General features: G+C 45.3%; 1 protein-coding gene across 2 annotated transcripts in view; it reads left to right on the forward strand.

Moving 5' to 3' along the window:
* Positions 1 to 13,543, forward strand: part of NXN (nucleoredoxin) — a 194,088-nt gene that overhangs the window by 152,097 nt on the left and 28,448 nt on the right. For both annotated transcript variants that reach the window (XM_037809396.1, XM_037809395.1), the window contains exons 2-4: positions 7,915 to 8,032; positions 9,840 to 9,973; positions 10,469 to 10,569. In XM_037809396.1, the coding sequence (XP_037665324.1) occupies positions 7,915 to 8,032; positions 9,840 to 9,973; positions 10,469 to 10,569 (353 nt within the window). The remainder of the gene's footprint in view (positions 1 to 7,914; positions 8,033 to 9,839; positions 9,974 to 10,468; positions 10,570 to 13,543) is intronic.

The raw sequence follows: 13,543 nt of genomic DNA on the forward strand, positions 1-13,543 counted from the left end.
GGATGAGGGGAATTTTTTGCTCAGACTGTGTATATAATGGGCTCTGGTCGTGTTTGGTTAGGAAGGGTGAGGACACTTTTAAGGATCTGTTTGCACATGTTGCCCTCAGGTTGGATGGTGTTGGCTGTGGTCAGCCTTTGGTGGAAGGGCAGGGGCAAAGTTTACCCAAGGAGGCTCTGATTGACCCAAGGAGCTGGTTGATTAATCCCACATCTGTGTTAGCATTGACTTTATCCCACAGATTTGCAGCAGCTGTTGAGAAATAAGAGCTTAGACCCCCAATCAAGTGCAAGACCCGGTCCTCTGAACGAGAGGCAGACTCCGGGTCCCTCTCCAGAGCTGGGACTTTTCAGAAATCCCAAGGTTGTGTATTCCTGTGGCATCTGTGGGTGCTGACTAATCCCGCCAGTGTTTCAGATTAAGTCCGCTTTATATTTTGCCTTTTTACAGCTTACCAGATCCCAATTCTGTCCCTTTTGGTATTTGCGTCATTGATTTGTGAGTCGCTGTAAAAGCGTTTCTGGCCAGCCTTCCTAGAATGATAACTCCAACCACAACCCTGGAATCCTTAACCAGAACCAGCCACCACAGCCTGGGAAGGGGAACTTTCAAGTAACCTGATAGCCCATTTTCGCATCCTTTACGATTTTCGCCAAGTTGAGCTAATGTTGTCTGCTCTTTTTTGTTTTCTGTTTCTTCTCTGTCACTTTGCTTCTGGATCTGGTGGACTAATCATAAACAGTCAGGTTTCTAGGTGTTGCAATTTTGCTGTGACATGTTCTGTGGGAGTTACTTGGCCTTTGGTTAACTGTGAAAGGAGGTGGCTCAGCAAGTCAAAGAAGTCATCAAAATGAACTTTGGGTGGATTTTTTTGGCAGAAGAGATACTGGAGAGAGAGTGAAAACAGTTGGATGCAAAAGTCTTTTGGTCTTTTCAAATGGCAGCAGTGCCAGCCACATGCAGCTCTTTTAAAATGCCCAAGTTGCCACTGGCCCTTTCCTCACCCAGTGGGTGGTGGAATGGGAACTCACTCTGAATCCAGTGTCCTGGTTCACAGACTGCTGGGGTGTGGGGGATGCAGTCAAACCCCTGACTCAGCTCCTTCTCCCACTTGACACTCTTCGATCCCAGAGTCTTCCAGGCGTTAGTCATCCAGGCCAGAAGGTGAGGAAACCAAGTAGGACTTCCTGGCAGAATCAGATGCAAGGTCAGATTTTTTTTAAGTTAAAAGAAAAGCAAAATCTACAGAGTCAGAGTGTTTTAAAAAAATCCAGATGCCCCTTAAAAATCTGGATATCCAAAAAGAGGAAAAAAGGAAGTGAGAAAGGGGGAAAAAAAGGCAAATAGACCCCATCAGCCAAAAACTATGTATGTATTTTGCAGAAGATGCTTATGGCAAAGCTGCCACTTGCCACAGAAGGAAATCCCTGTTCTCCAAATGGTTTTGTATTCAGCCTGCAGACTCTATGGTTGGTTGATGACCTTTAAAATAGAGTTGATAGGAAAACAAGTTTGAAGAAGATGCTGACAAGGCAAGGGGGAAATAAGCATAAATTGATTCAAATATTAATGATGTGTCCCACAAGTGTAGTCTGTCTCCACACTCATCCTGTGTGAGTCTCAGAATCATCCTGGGACATGGGGGTGCTGTTCCAGGGGTGGGGCCTGACCTGCTCACAGTCTTGACGAACCACGCCGTGAGCCTGCACCTACCAGGGAGCAGGGCCGGGCTGGACACCCAGGTCCCCTGAAGCCTGTTTCCTTTCTACACGACCATGTTTCCTCCCAAGGAGGAGCTTTATGATGAGGAAACACTGATGCTCCCGACAGTCTGAATGTTCTAGTATAGCACCTAGGAAGAAGGTGAACTCATTTCTTGGGGAGATATATATATATATATATATTTAAGCGCAGTTAGCTCACAGTGCTGGGTGATTCACCTTCCTGAAGACGAAGGGATGAATTGGGGACTACAGGTGGTAACCAGCTCTGAATGAATTTTGGAGCACAGTAGTGGTGGCATTTTTATCACACACTCTTCACTATTGCATCATCATAATTTTAGGCAAATATTGGTGTTATCAGAGAATATTTTTACAGCAGGAATAAAGATGGCAAGATTGTAACTCTCCTGTTGAATCAACATCAAGACGCACATTAAAATGAACTCTTAAGACAGACGTATTTATCTGGGGTTCATAAAGTTTTGGGGATCAGACAGATTCTTAACAGACTTCAAGGGATTCCTGAGCCCTATAAAATTATGCACAGGAATTTTTTGTGTATGTGCATTTCTCTGGGGAAAAGATCTGTAGCTTTTATTCTCAGAAGTGTCTGTGACCCAAAAATGATCATGAAATCACTGGTTTTTTTTTTTACCATACAGTCATCCAAAGTGTATAATCAGTTTTTCACAGTGCCATCATATAGTTGTGCATTCATCACCCCAATCTATTTTTTGAACATTTTCCTTGTACCAGAAAAAGTAAAAATAAGAATAAAAAATAAAAGTAAAAAAGAACACCCAAATCATCCTTCCCCTCCCACCCTGTCTTTCATTTAGTTTTTTGTCCCCATTTTTCTACTCATCCATCCATACACTGGATAAAGGGAGTGTGATCCACAAGATTTTCACAATCACACTGTCACCCATTGTAAGCTACATTGTTATACATTTGTCTTCAAGAGTCAAGGCTACTGGGTTGGAGTTTGATAGTTTCAGGTATTTACTTCTAGCTATTCCAATGTGTTAAAACCTAAAAAGTGTTATCTGTACAGTGTGTAAGAATGTCCACCAGAGTGACCTCTCGACTCCATTTGGAATCTCTCAGCCACTGACACTTTATTTTATTTCATTTTGCATCCCCCTTTTGGTCAAGAAGATGTTCTCAATCCCATGATGCCAGATCCAGATTCATCCCAGGGAGTCATATTCTGCATTGCCAGGGAGATTTACGCCCCTGGGAGTCAGGTCCCATGCAGTGGGGAGGGCAGTGAGTACACTTGCCAAGTTGGCTTAGCTATAGAGAGAGAGAGGGTCCCTTCTGAGCAACAAAGAGGTACTGAGGGGGAGACTCTTAGGCACAATTAGAAGCAGGAAACCACTGTTTTTTAAGAGGCCTTTTTGAAAACCTTTAGTCTCCTTTCAGCTTCACCTACACTTGGAAAAGGCACAGAGGTGAATCTTCGTGATCATTTGAGTGCAAACATTTCTCATTTCCAGTCAGCGTAAGAGAATCATGCAAATGGGCCTATGTGCCTTCTCTACCACAGGGTTCACTTTCTGATCCAGATATCAAAATTGACATTATTGTACTGACCATTCCTCTGCCTTAAGCAGTATTCCAGAGCCCAGAAAAAGTCAGAAAACCTCCCCTACATCGTTTCTTAAAACCATTTACAATCTCGATATTACAGCCTGAGAAAGCTAGCCCCATGCAAGTCTACAGGCCCAGCTCTCTGATGGATTACTTAAGATTCCTAAATAAATCACTACCCTACCAAATTAGACCATGATGTGTTAGCCTGTGAAAGGATCAGCTTTTCAGTGTCAGATGTGGGTCTAGAAGCAGATTTTTTCCCCACTAAACCAGTGGATGCAATTCATTTAGAAACAAAGATTTAATAGGAAATGGATAAAACATAAGCCAAGAGTCTCTTTCTGAGATCCAATGGGAAAGAAAGAGGAGGATCCCTAGGTAGAGAGGGGAGATAAGCACTATAGGGGTTGTAATTCCTTAGCTCCCTAAGGAGAAGTCTGAGAGGACAGATAGAGGTATTTGTGGTGGTTTGGGGTAGGCAGGAAGAGGGTGTCCCAAGGAGTGGAGTCCTTTTGCCTATATGAAAAAGAAGAAATTGGGTTCTTCCTTATCTGGCACAAAGGTGACAAAGCATCTCTATTTTTAGAGTCTTAGGAAGGTACCAGCCACCCAGCCCTCAGTGCCTCCTTTTAGGAAGCTGGCGATGGTTCTGAGCCACGCTGGGTGGGCCACACAACCTGGGGCCAAGCTGCCCAGGTGCACGAACCCCACAAATCCTTTAACAGTATCTAGCCAAAAGTCCATCACAAGTTTGGGTTTCAAGTAGAATATGTGTGCCTACATCCAAACTGCTTATTATAATCATGTGGCATCCACTGGCTTTATATTTAGGCTCACAGGCTACAATTTACCTTAAGGTACAGTCTAGCTACCCCAAAACTTCAAAAGTCTTGTTACAAAATGCCATTTGCTTCTGGGAACCCCAAGCCCCCAGGGTAGATGATCCTATCCTTTAACAACATATGTGATGAGGGAGGATCTCTTCTAAGAAAGCAAGGATAGTTTAACCTTCGAATAGTTACTAAAGAAATATACCACAACAGATTAAAACAATAATCATTAAGTAACCATGCATTCCCAATAAAACTTTTGGTCAGAAACTGATATAATATTTTTTCCAACGTGTTAAAGAATATCTGTCCCAAACCAATGGCCAATATTGTATCTGACAGTAAAATATTAGATGTATCCATCATAATCAGGTAGAAGATAAGGATGCTTGCTACTTCATATTGTTCTAGAAATGCTGGCATATAGTTCCCTAAGATAAAGGTAATAAATGATATAACTATTGAACAGAGAAGATAAAGTTGTCTTTATCTGCAAATAGCATAGCGTTCTATTCAGAAAACCCACATGACTGAACTAAAAAACTACTTTTGAAGTAAAATGAGCTGTTTTTACAACTCTGCCTCTCCATTGTGCCCTAGATTCCACTCTTTTGCCTATTCAAGGACTCTGTTCCTGATCAAATTTTTTTTCTTTTATTCAGAAAACCCATGTGACTCAACTAAGAAACTACTTTTGAAGTAAAATGAGCTGTTTTTACAAATTTGCCTCTCCATTGTGCCCTAGATTCCACTCTTTTGCCTATTCAAGGACTCTGTTCCTGATCAAAATTTTTTTTCTTTTCTCCACTGGATAATCTCCCATCTTTAAAATATCTCCCTCTGTCCTCATCATGGGTTTCCAGCTACCACCCCGTTTCCTGCTCCCTTTGCAGCAAAACTCTTAAAGAGAATGGTCTGTAGTCCCTGCCTCAGCCCCCTTGTCTGCCATTTTCTCTTTCTCTTTTTATAACCACTCTTCTTGTTGTCTTCATCTGGGTGTTTCACATGTTGGCAAGAGGACTTGAATTTGACTGGGTCCCAGTCCCCCTGTAGGCATGTGTGCTGGACAATGCCATACCCCCTTCTCGCCCCACCACCTCCTCCACTTCTCTAATTGCCCTCCCTGCCGACAAAGTCATGCGTGACCTTGTTTATTTGCACATTTAATGGTCTGTGCTCTGTCCTCATCTTACTCAGCACTGCTGCAGCGTTTGGCATAGTTGCTTACCCCCTTCTCTCCAAACACCTTTTCCACCTGCCGTTTGGTCGCCAGGGTCCCCTCATTTCCCTCTTGCTCCTTCTCAGTCTTCAGGGCTGGAGGTCCCTGGCTCTGTCCTGGCATCTGTTTATAGCCCTGTCATCTTCCTTGGGTGATCTCATTCAGTGCCATGACCTTGAAGACCATCTAATCACTGAGGTCCCTGGTTGGCACCTCAAGCTCTCTCCTCCCCCCAGAGTCTAGATTTGCAAATCCAGGTGCCTCCTCGAATCTCCACTTTCATGTCTAGTAGGCACCTGGCCAACCTTGATTCTTCCCTTTCAAACTTATTCCCCCTCCGTTGTTTTCCATCTTGCTTAGTGGAACTCAGGACACTCTTTTGCTCAAGCCCCCAAACCATCCCTGATCTTTGTCTTTCCCTCACTTCCTTCCCTACATTCAGTCTATCAACATCCCCTATTGACTCTATCTTTAAAACATATTATGTCCTCACTCTGCTGCTACAGCCCAAGTCCTTGCAGCCCCCAAGTCCTGTCTGGGCTGTTTATAGCCTCCCTAATTGGTCTTCTGCCTTCCACTTGTCCCCCCCGTACATATCAGCCAAAGGGACCTTTACCATAAATCAGATCACATCACTCCCCTGCTTAAAGCCGCTCAGTAACTTCCTATAGGACTTAGAATAAAATTCTGTGGTTTTACCACCGTCTGCAGGGCCTTACAGGTCCCTCCATGCCCCTGTGCTCTCCGTGGCGCCATCCACTCCAGCCTTTATGAGCACACCCTCCCCCGGTCTCTACATGGTGTGCATGTGACAGGCCCCATCTATTACTAAGGTCTGTGCTCAAATGTCAGATATGCCTTTCTTCAGATATGCCTGTCAAGATGACTCTAAATGGGTACCCCCCCACCCACCATGCCTTTGCTCTTACCTGCCGTGTTTTCTTTCTATTACTCACAAGTGTCTGAAACTATTTCTTTTCTTATTTACTGTCTGTGTCCCCCCTGTGGGCAGCGACTCCACCTGCCACACACTTGCACACCCCCACGTTGTTCTTCCTTCCATCCCTTTGTGTTTAAATCAGGGGCAGGACTGATAAAATTTATTATTTCTGAACATCAGTGAGTAAAAGAACAACAAAAAATGAGGTATATTTTTTCCTATCAAATTAAAAACGAAAATGTTAGTGATCATATTGGTGAAGGTGCTAGGAAGTGGGTTCTCTCATTTGCTACTGGTGGAAACATAAAATGCTCTAAGCTTCCCTAAGTGGTGAGTCATGGGTGATTTTTATCTCAATATTTGTGTTTTGCTCTGTTTCCCAGTTTCTTTCCAATAGTTAACTTTTTAAACCAGAAAAAAAGCCAGTAATCTTTTTTTTTTCTTTCTTGCACCAGAAAACTTGTGAAGCCAATCCCAGTGGCAGGATGGTCATGTTCTGTTGTCCAAACTCTCCTCTTAACAGTGTTTAAGCTGAAGCCCATATCAGGTTTCCCTGGAATGATGCCATTTTGGTCATTGAAAAATGTACGTGCAGAGTCATTCTTTGTCTGAGGTCCTGGCTGGTTTGGGGAGCCCAAAGGAAACATGGGGCTGGGGAAAACATGCAGTGTAAAGGCGGGGCCCACCCAGTTTAAGGTGGGGTCCCACAACTTCCTGCCAAAGACGCAGGTCTCCGCGGACATGGGGAAGCTAATATTTCTTGGCAGATACCCTGCCCCACTCCCTCTCTGCTTGGGATTGAATTAAAAACAATAATAATCATAATCACACGTGCTTCTCCCTCTGCTGAGTGGAGCTGCCTTCTGATCCTGTTTCCCTTGGACACATCCCTGCCCTATTTGGCCAGCGCCCAGGTTGGGGGAGTGGCCGTCCTCCTGTGTGTGCCTCAGAAGAGCGGCCTCATACCTCTTAAACCCTGGACCTCTGACAGTTTGCACAGCCAACCTCAAGAATCTGCCCATAGCTTGTAGACTGTTTTGAGTGGCACTGAGAGCTGAGGGTTGGGGCTGGGTCAGGCTATCACCCTCTTTGAGTTTGGCAGGCTGAGTGGCACATGTATAATGACTGCAGATTTTCAAGTTCAGGGGCCTGGGGAATTGGCGAGAGGGGCGGATGTTAACTTCTTGGTCTTCTGTTGGATACCCCCATCCCTTCTCCCTCTGGGCTGAGCCCCCACAGAGCAGGGAAGCAGAAGAGCTACTGGCTGCTGGTGTCTGCACATGGGAGTTGGGTGGGAAGGCACCAATGAAAAGCTTCCTTCTTCCTTACTCACGTGGCTGGGGTCTCATTGTGTTCCAAAGATGAGTAACCCATCTTCATGCTTTGTAGAGAAAGTGTCCATGGGAGAGATAGGAGAGGCCAGCCCTCCTGGGATAAGCATGGAGCTCCATCAGCCTCTGTCACGGCTTGAGCCTGGGTGGGACTTGGGGTCCCCTGCCCCCTTCAGACAACAGAGGCTAGTGGGACCACCATCAGGGGCTCTAAAGAACTCTGCGATTAATCTGGTTTGGACCTAACCACCTTCTTTTGCCTTTTTTCTTTCAGCTGAAACTTTGGAACAAATATCGAATTTCCAACATTCCATCGCTAATATTTCTAGATGCCACCACAGGGAAGGTCGTGTGCAGGAATGGGCTGCTGGTGATCCGTGATGACCCAGAAGGTACCACCTGGCTTGCCCGACCCGTACCCATTTACCCATCTCCGCCTCCCCTCCCCTGCCAAGCCCTCCTCCCCTTTGGTCAGCAGGGTGCAAATGAAATGTATGTAAGTGGGTTTACTTGGCTGGAGAATATTCTTGTCTTGATGAAATTATAGTATTCTGTAGGTCATGGATAAGATTTTTAAAAGGATCAGAATATCCCCTGGGGAACTATTTTTCACGGGCCAAAGGAGAGGGAATCTGAAAAAGGAAGTTCAGCTTTGAGGTCTGAAGAAGCTATTAGGAAGCAGTTAAGAGCCCAGATACTAATTTCTAATGCTTTTTCAATTGCAGCTGTCACCTTAACAATTACAGGGAAGCAAGTGGGGGTTTTTTTTGTTGTTTGTTTCCTCTTTAAATATTGCCACAACAACGGAGGCAGTCTCTGAGTGGCTCTCCGGGCCCCAGGGGTGAGTGCCGGCCTCACTGCCGGGCTGTGTGGACCCTGGTGTCACCCTGCTCGGCTGTTCAGGTTCTGCTTTTTTATCCCCTCGCCCTAGAGTCATAAAAGGGTTGAAAGATTTCCTCTCCTTCACTTGTTGATCCAATTAGAGGACTCAACCCTGGTCAGAAATTTTCCCAGAAAAGATGTTAGGTGCTTCAAAGAATTGCCCTCAGTAAAAGACCAGGACTTGGGAAGAACCAAGTCTTTATCTTCTCAAATTTAAACACACATACACTCCCCACTCTGAAGCTCTGAAGCTTCTTTAAAATAATGCAGATTCCGTTGTCCCAATCCCCAGAGATTTTGAATTCAGTAGTTTCATCGTGGGCTTGGCCACCTGCCTTTTTTTTTTTTTCTTAAGCATATCACATTTTATTGAAAAAAGTAAAATGTATATGAAAATGAATACAAAATTCTGCAAAAATACAGATGGGTTAATAACGTTTTTTGTCTCATTGTTTTCATCTCTGCTGAAACTGATGGCAGAGTTTTCCACTTGTGCTCATTTGAGGGATTCAACTTGTGAAGTTAGAATCTGTTCTTAATTTTTTCAAACATCTCTTAGAAAGTTTCAGTGATTCATTTGGGTTATCGAGAGGGATAAAAGTTGTTAGCAAAAATGATCTGATGAATCAATCGTATCAGGTAGGCCAGCTGCATTTTCAACCAGTCTGTGCTGTCTCCGTCCCCAGGCGATTTGGGGGCTGTGGTCCATGGACCACCCTGTCAGAAAACACTGCTGGGTGGAGCTGGGGCTGGGAGCATTTTATTTACTCTCCCTGCCTGGGGCTTAAGTGTCTTGAGAATGTCGACCCTCTGGTTTGGGTGGATTTACTCTTTCCTTTTACTAGTCTTAAATTCTCAGTTCCCTGGGCGCCAGCCCAGACGAACTGAATCAGAATCTCTGGGGATAGAGCTCCAGCAATTTGAAAATGCAGTTGGAGTTGAGAACCACTGAGCATCCAGGGTTATCATTGAATAAACTCATGGTTAGGAGCTGACTGAGTGCTATACCTGGACCATCAGCAGAACCACCCGAGGAGTTTGTTTTGTTTTAAAAATACACCGTCGGCCTCGCCCCTGGATCCTGGGTCTCAGGTGCCACCTGGGCATCCCAAGAGATGGACCCTATGGTGATCCAGGTTTGGGAACCATTGCCTTGAAGGTAGGTAGGGCTCTGCTTGGCAGGAGTGCAGATCCTATGCCTGTATTAACAAATACCGTTTGATGATAAAGCTGTCATGCTCTGCAGCTCTGAGGCCTCCTGGGTGGGAGGCTATAATGAAGCATCTTAACATTCTTGCCATCTGTTGCCTGTTTCAGGTCTGGAATTCCCTTGGGGACCTAAACCCTTCAGGGAAGTCATTGCTGGGCCTTTGCTTAGAAATAACGGGCAGTCCCTGGAGAGCAGCAGCCTGGAAGGGTCTCACGTGGGTGTCTATTTCTCCGCACACTGGGTGAGTGTTTGGTTTTTCCTTGGTCCAGACAGCAGGAAGCTGTGATGTCATCACCAAGACCAGCTGTGGTTGACTTTCGGAGGCGTGACTGCTGGGGCAGGGGTTTCTGGCCTGGGGCTGGCACTGTAGCCTTCTCCTGTGCCTGAGGCCTTGGGGGCATGCAATAAATGCTTATTATTATAAATACTAATAGCAGCAAGAAAATGATTTCTTTAGACTGGTCTAAAAGGATATATCTCCTAACCCCTTTTGATGAGGCTTCTAAGGGTCCCTAAGGGGCTTTGTTTTAGCTGCTGCCTGTTGCCAAGCTGTCTGGTATGGGGACGTTGGGCTGGATGATTGCCATCAAAAAAGGAAAGTTTGTTCCCCCTTTTTTATAAACTGGGTTTTGCTGACCCAGTCCCACTGAGTCTTGCTTACTTGATATCTGATGGCAGGCAGCTGGGAAATGGGAAGTAGGAGATACTACAGCAGGGCCCCACCCTTGTCTTTCAGTGTCCACCTTGCCGCAGCCTCACCCGGGTCCTGGTGGAATCCTACCGGAAGATCAAGGAGGCGGGCCAGAAGTTCGAGATCATCTTTGTTAGTGCAGACAGGTAATGTGTGCTGGTGAAAGTGGCAGTGACAGCTTTTCTTTCCTTTCAGTGGTTAACCTTTTCTTTCTCCTTAAATTTCTTGCTTTTTTATCATAGGGCTTGGAAGTAGGGATTGGCGAAGACATACGTGGGATTACTGGCATTTTTTTTTTTCACCTGTATTCATGTCATTGAAAGGAAGCTGAGAAAAACCTGTTTTTGCTTTAAATATTGGGGTACATCCCAATTCAGCCTGGATCATTTGGGATTAGGACATTTTTCTGATTTGTTCACTTTCTTGAATTACGATAAAAGGATGTGGAGAGTAAAAAGCTAGGAACAACTAGTAGATAGTGTGGAACAACTGTTGGGAGACATCGTGACTGAACATACATCATGCATCAGCCTAGAATGGGTGAAACAGCTGAAATCGCAGCATAGAAGAGTAAGTAAATCTCCTCAAGCTACAGAGCTGGCGCCCCTCCCCCAACAGCAGGGCAGACTGAACTGAAACATTCCCTGTGGAAAAAAGAACCTGGAGCGAGGGAAAGTAACTCAAGCAAGCTCCAGTTATGGTTTTAATTAACAAATTAGGACTACTGAATACAAGCTACAAACACGGATAAACCTAGAGCAAGCGGGAAAGGAACCTGAGGTTCCTTCTGGCAGAGAGGAGGCAGGGCTGATGGAAAAAAAAATACATAAATGATTTAAAACAGAGGCTTTTGGAGACAGCTGAGCTCAGAATACTGGAAAATGGCTGTGTCCCAAGAAAAAGGGCACAGAGAATTGGGTACTAACACCGGTCGACCAGTGAAACTGGGGGGCTGGAGACTGGCTCTGAAAAGGAGATTTCTTTTTCCTTTTCTTTTTTTTTTCTCTCATCCCAAGTAGTTCATTAGAGAAAGCCTCAGGCATTTTCAATTGTTAGTGCTGAACCAGGCAAGGGTGGAATTAACAGAGTCAGAGAGACAAAGGAGGAATTCAAGGTAGAAAATAACTCCCTAAAGGGTATATCTTCCCTCAGAAAAGGGGGGCAGGGCATAGCTCAAATGGATGACCTGCCTCAGAGAATTCACGCCCCAGGGCCTGGGGGGAGAGGTGGGGGGTAACCAGAAACAACTTAAGCTTGGCTTCTGACACCCTGGGCCCCTGGCCAGGACAGGGTCCCCTGAGAATTAAAAGGACCACACCTCTTTACACGAGTGGGGAGCTGCAGGCTGGCAAGTGTCACCTGTTGGGCAGGATATGAAAAGCAAAGAGTCTAAAGGCCTCACAGGGAAGTCTGACACTCACCCTCAGGGAAACCTGATACTGAATACAGCCTTCTCCTGAGACCTGGGCTGGTCTGATCTGGGAAAATCTGATTGAGGTAGTTAGGGAAACCAGAGAGCCTAGACAACAAAAAATTATGAACCACATTAGGAAAAATGAAGATATGGCTCAGTCAAAGGAACAAAGTTACACTTCAACTGAGGTACAGGAATTGAAACAACTAATTATCAATCAAACCTCCTAAATCAATTCAAAAATCAAATCAATGACTTGAGGTTAGCTATGGCAAAAGAGATGAAGGATATAAAGAAGACATTGGAAAAAATAATGGTGGTCGGAGGATCTAAGATGGCTGCATAGAGAGGAGTGGAAGCTAAGTAGTCCCCCGGGAACAACTAAAAAACACCAGAAACCACTAGTAAATAATCTGGAATAACTGCAGGGGGACAGACGTGACTGTCCACTCATCATACACCAACTGAATTGGGAGGAATGCCCGAGATCACAGCATAAAATCTGTAAGTAAGAACTGCAGATCCAAATAGGGAGACCCCTCCCCCACAGCCCGAGCTACAAAGCCTCGTGGTGCCAGAGAGAAGCTTTCTCCCAGAGAGCGAATATAGCTCAGCTGAGCTGCAACTGGGGTTTTAATTAGCGAGTGTGAACTGCTCATTACCAGGTATGAATCCCCAACAGGTAGACAGAGCCTTTGGGTGACGACTAAACTTGGAGAGCCGGAGGGTCGCCTCAGACTACCTCTGTTCCTTTTTCGACTCAGTGGAGAAAGCCTCAGCCATTTTCAGTTGCCAGTTCTGTGACCCAGACAGGAGTGTGGCACAGGCAGAGAGAGACCACTGAAATGCTAATGACCTCTCCTTAGGGCATCTATCTTCTCTAAGAGGAAAGGGGTGGGGCCCAGCTCTACTACCCGCCTTTCATTCAGAACTTACACCAGTAAAGAATTATAGGCTAACCTTTGCATCAGGCAGAGAACGCCCCTGCACGGCCCGGTGGCCCGGGGCTTCCCTTGAGGGATGACACGCACTAGTGACATAGCACACCCTTCCCTCAGCAGAGGTCCTGGAAGATCACAGCTGAGAAGGGGGGCCCGCTCAGAAAACACAGGGACACTACGTCAATGCCGGTGGTTTGTAGGTCAGCGACAGAGAAAACCTGGGGCAAAACTGAAATGAAGGCTTAGACTCTTGCAACAGCCTTGAATCTCCGGGAACACCTGGGAGGTTTGAATATTAAAGCTTCCCTGCCTGCCTAACCACCCAGACACAGGCCCCACATTCAGGGCGGACAGCTCCAATAACACACCCAAACTGAGTTCACCAACTGAACCCCACAAAAATCATTTCCCCACACACCACAGAGACAAAATTGGGGAGAACTGGCTTGAGGGGTATAGGTGACTCGCAGACGCTATCTGCTGGTTAGTTAGAGAAAGTGTACACCACCAACTTGTATTTCTGAAAAATTAGATTGGTATTTTCTTTTTTTTTTTTACAACTTGAAAGAACCCTATCAAGCAAAGCAAATGCAAGAGGCCAAAAACAACATAAAATCTTAATGCACATGATAAAACCAGACAATATGGAGAACCCGATCCCAAACACCCAAATCAAAATATCAGAAGAGACACAGTACTTGGCACAATTAATCAAACAATTACAATTGAGGAACGAAAACATGGCACAGGATATAAAAGACATGA

Source organism: Choloepus didactylus, chromosome 18 (genome assembly GCF_015220235.1).
Source record: "Choloepus didactylus isolate mChoDid1 chromosome 18, mChoDid1.pri, whole genome shotgun sequence".
Taxonomy (NCBI): Eukaryota; Metazoa; Chordata; class Mammalia; order Pilosa; family Megalonychidae; genus Choloepus; species Choloepus didactylus.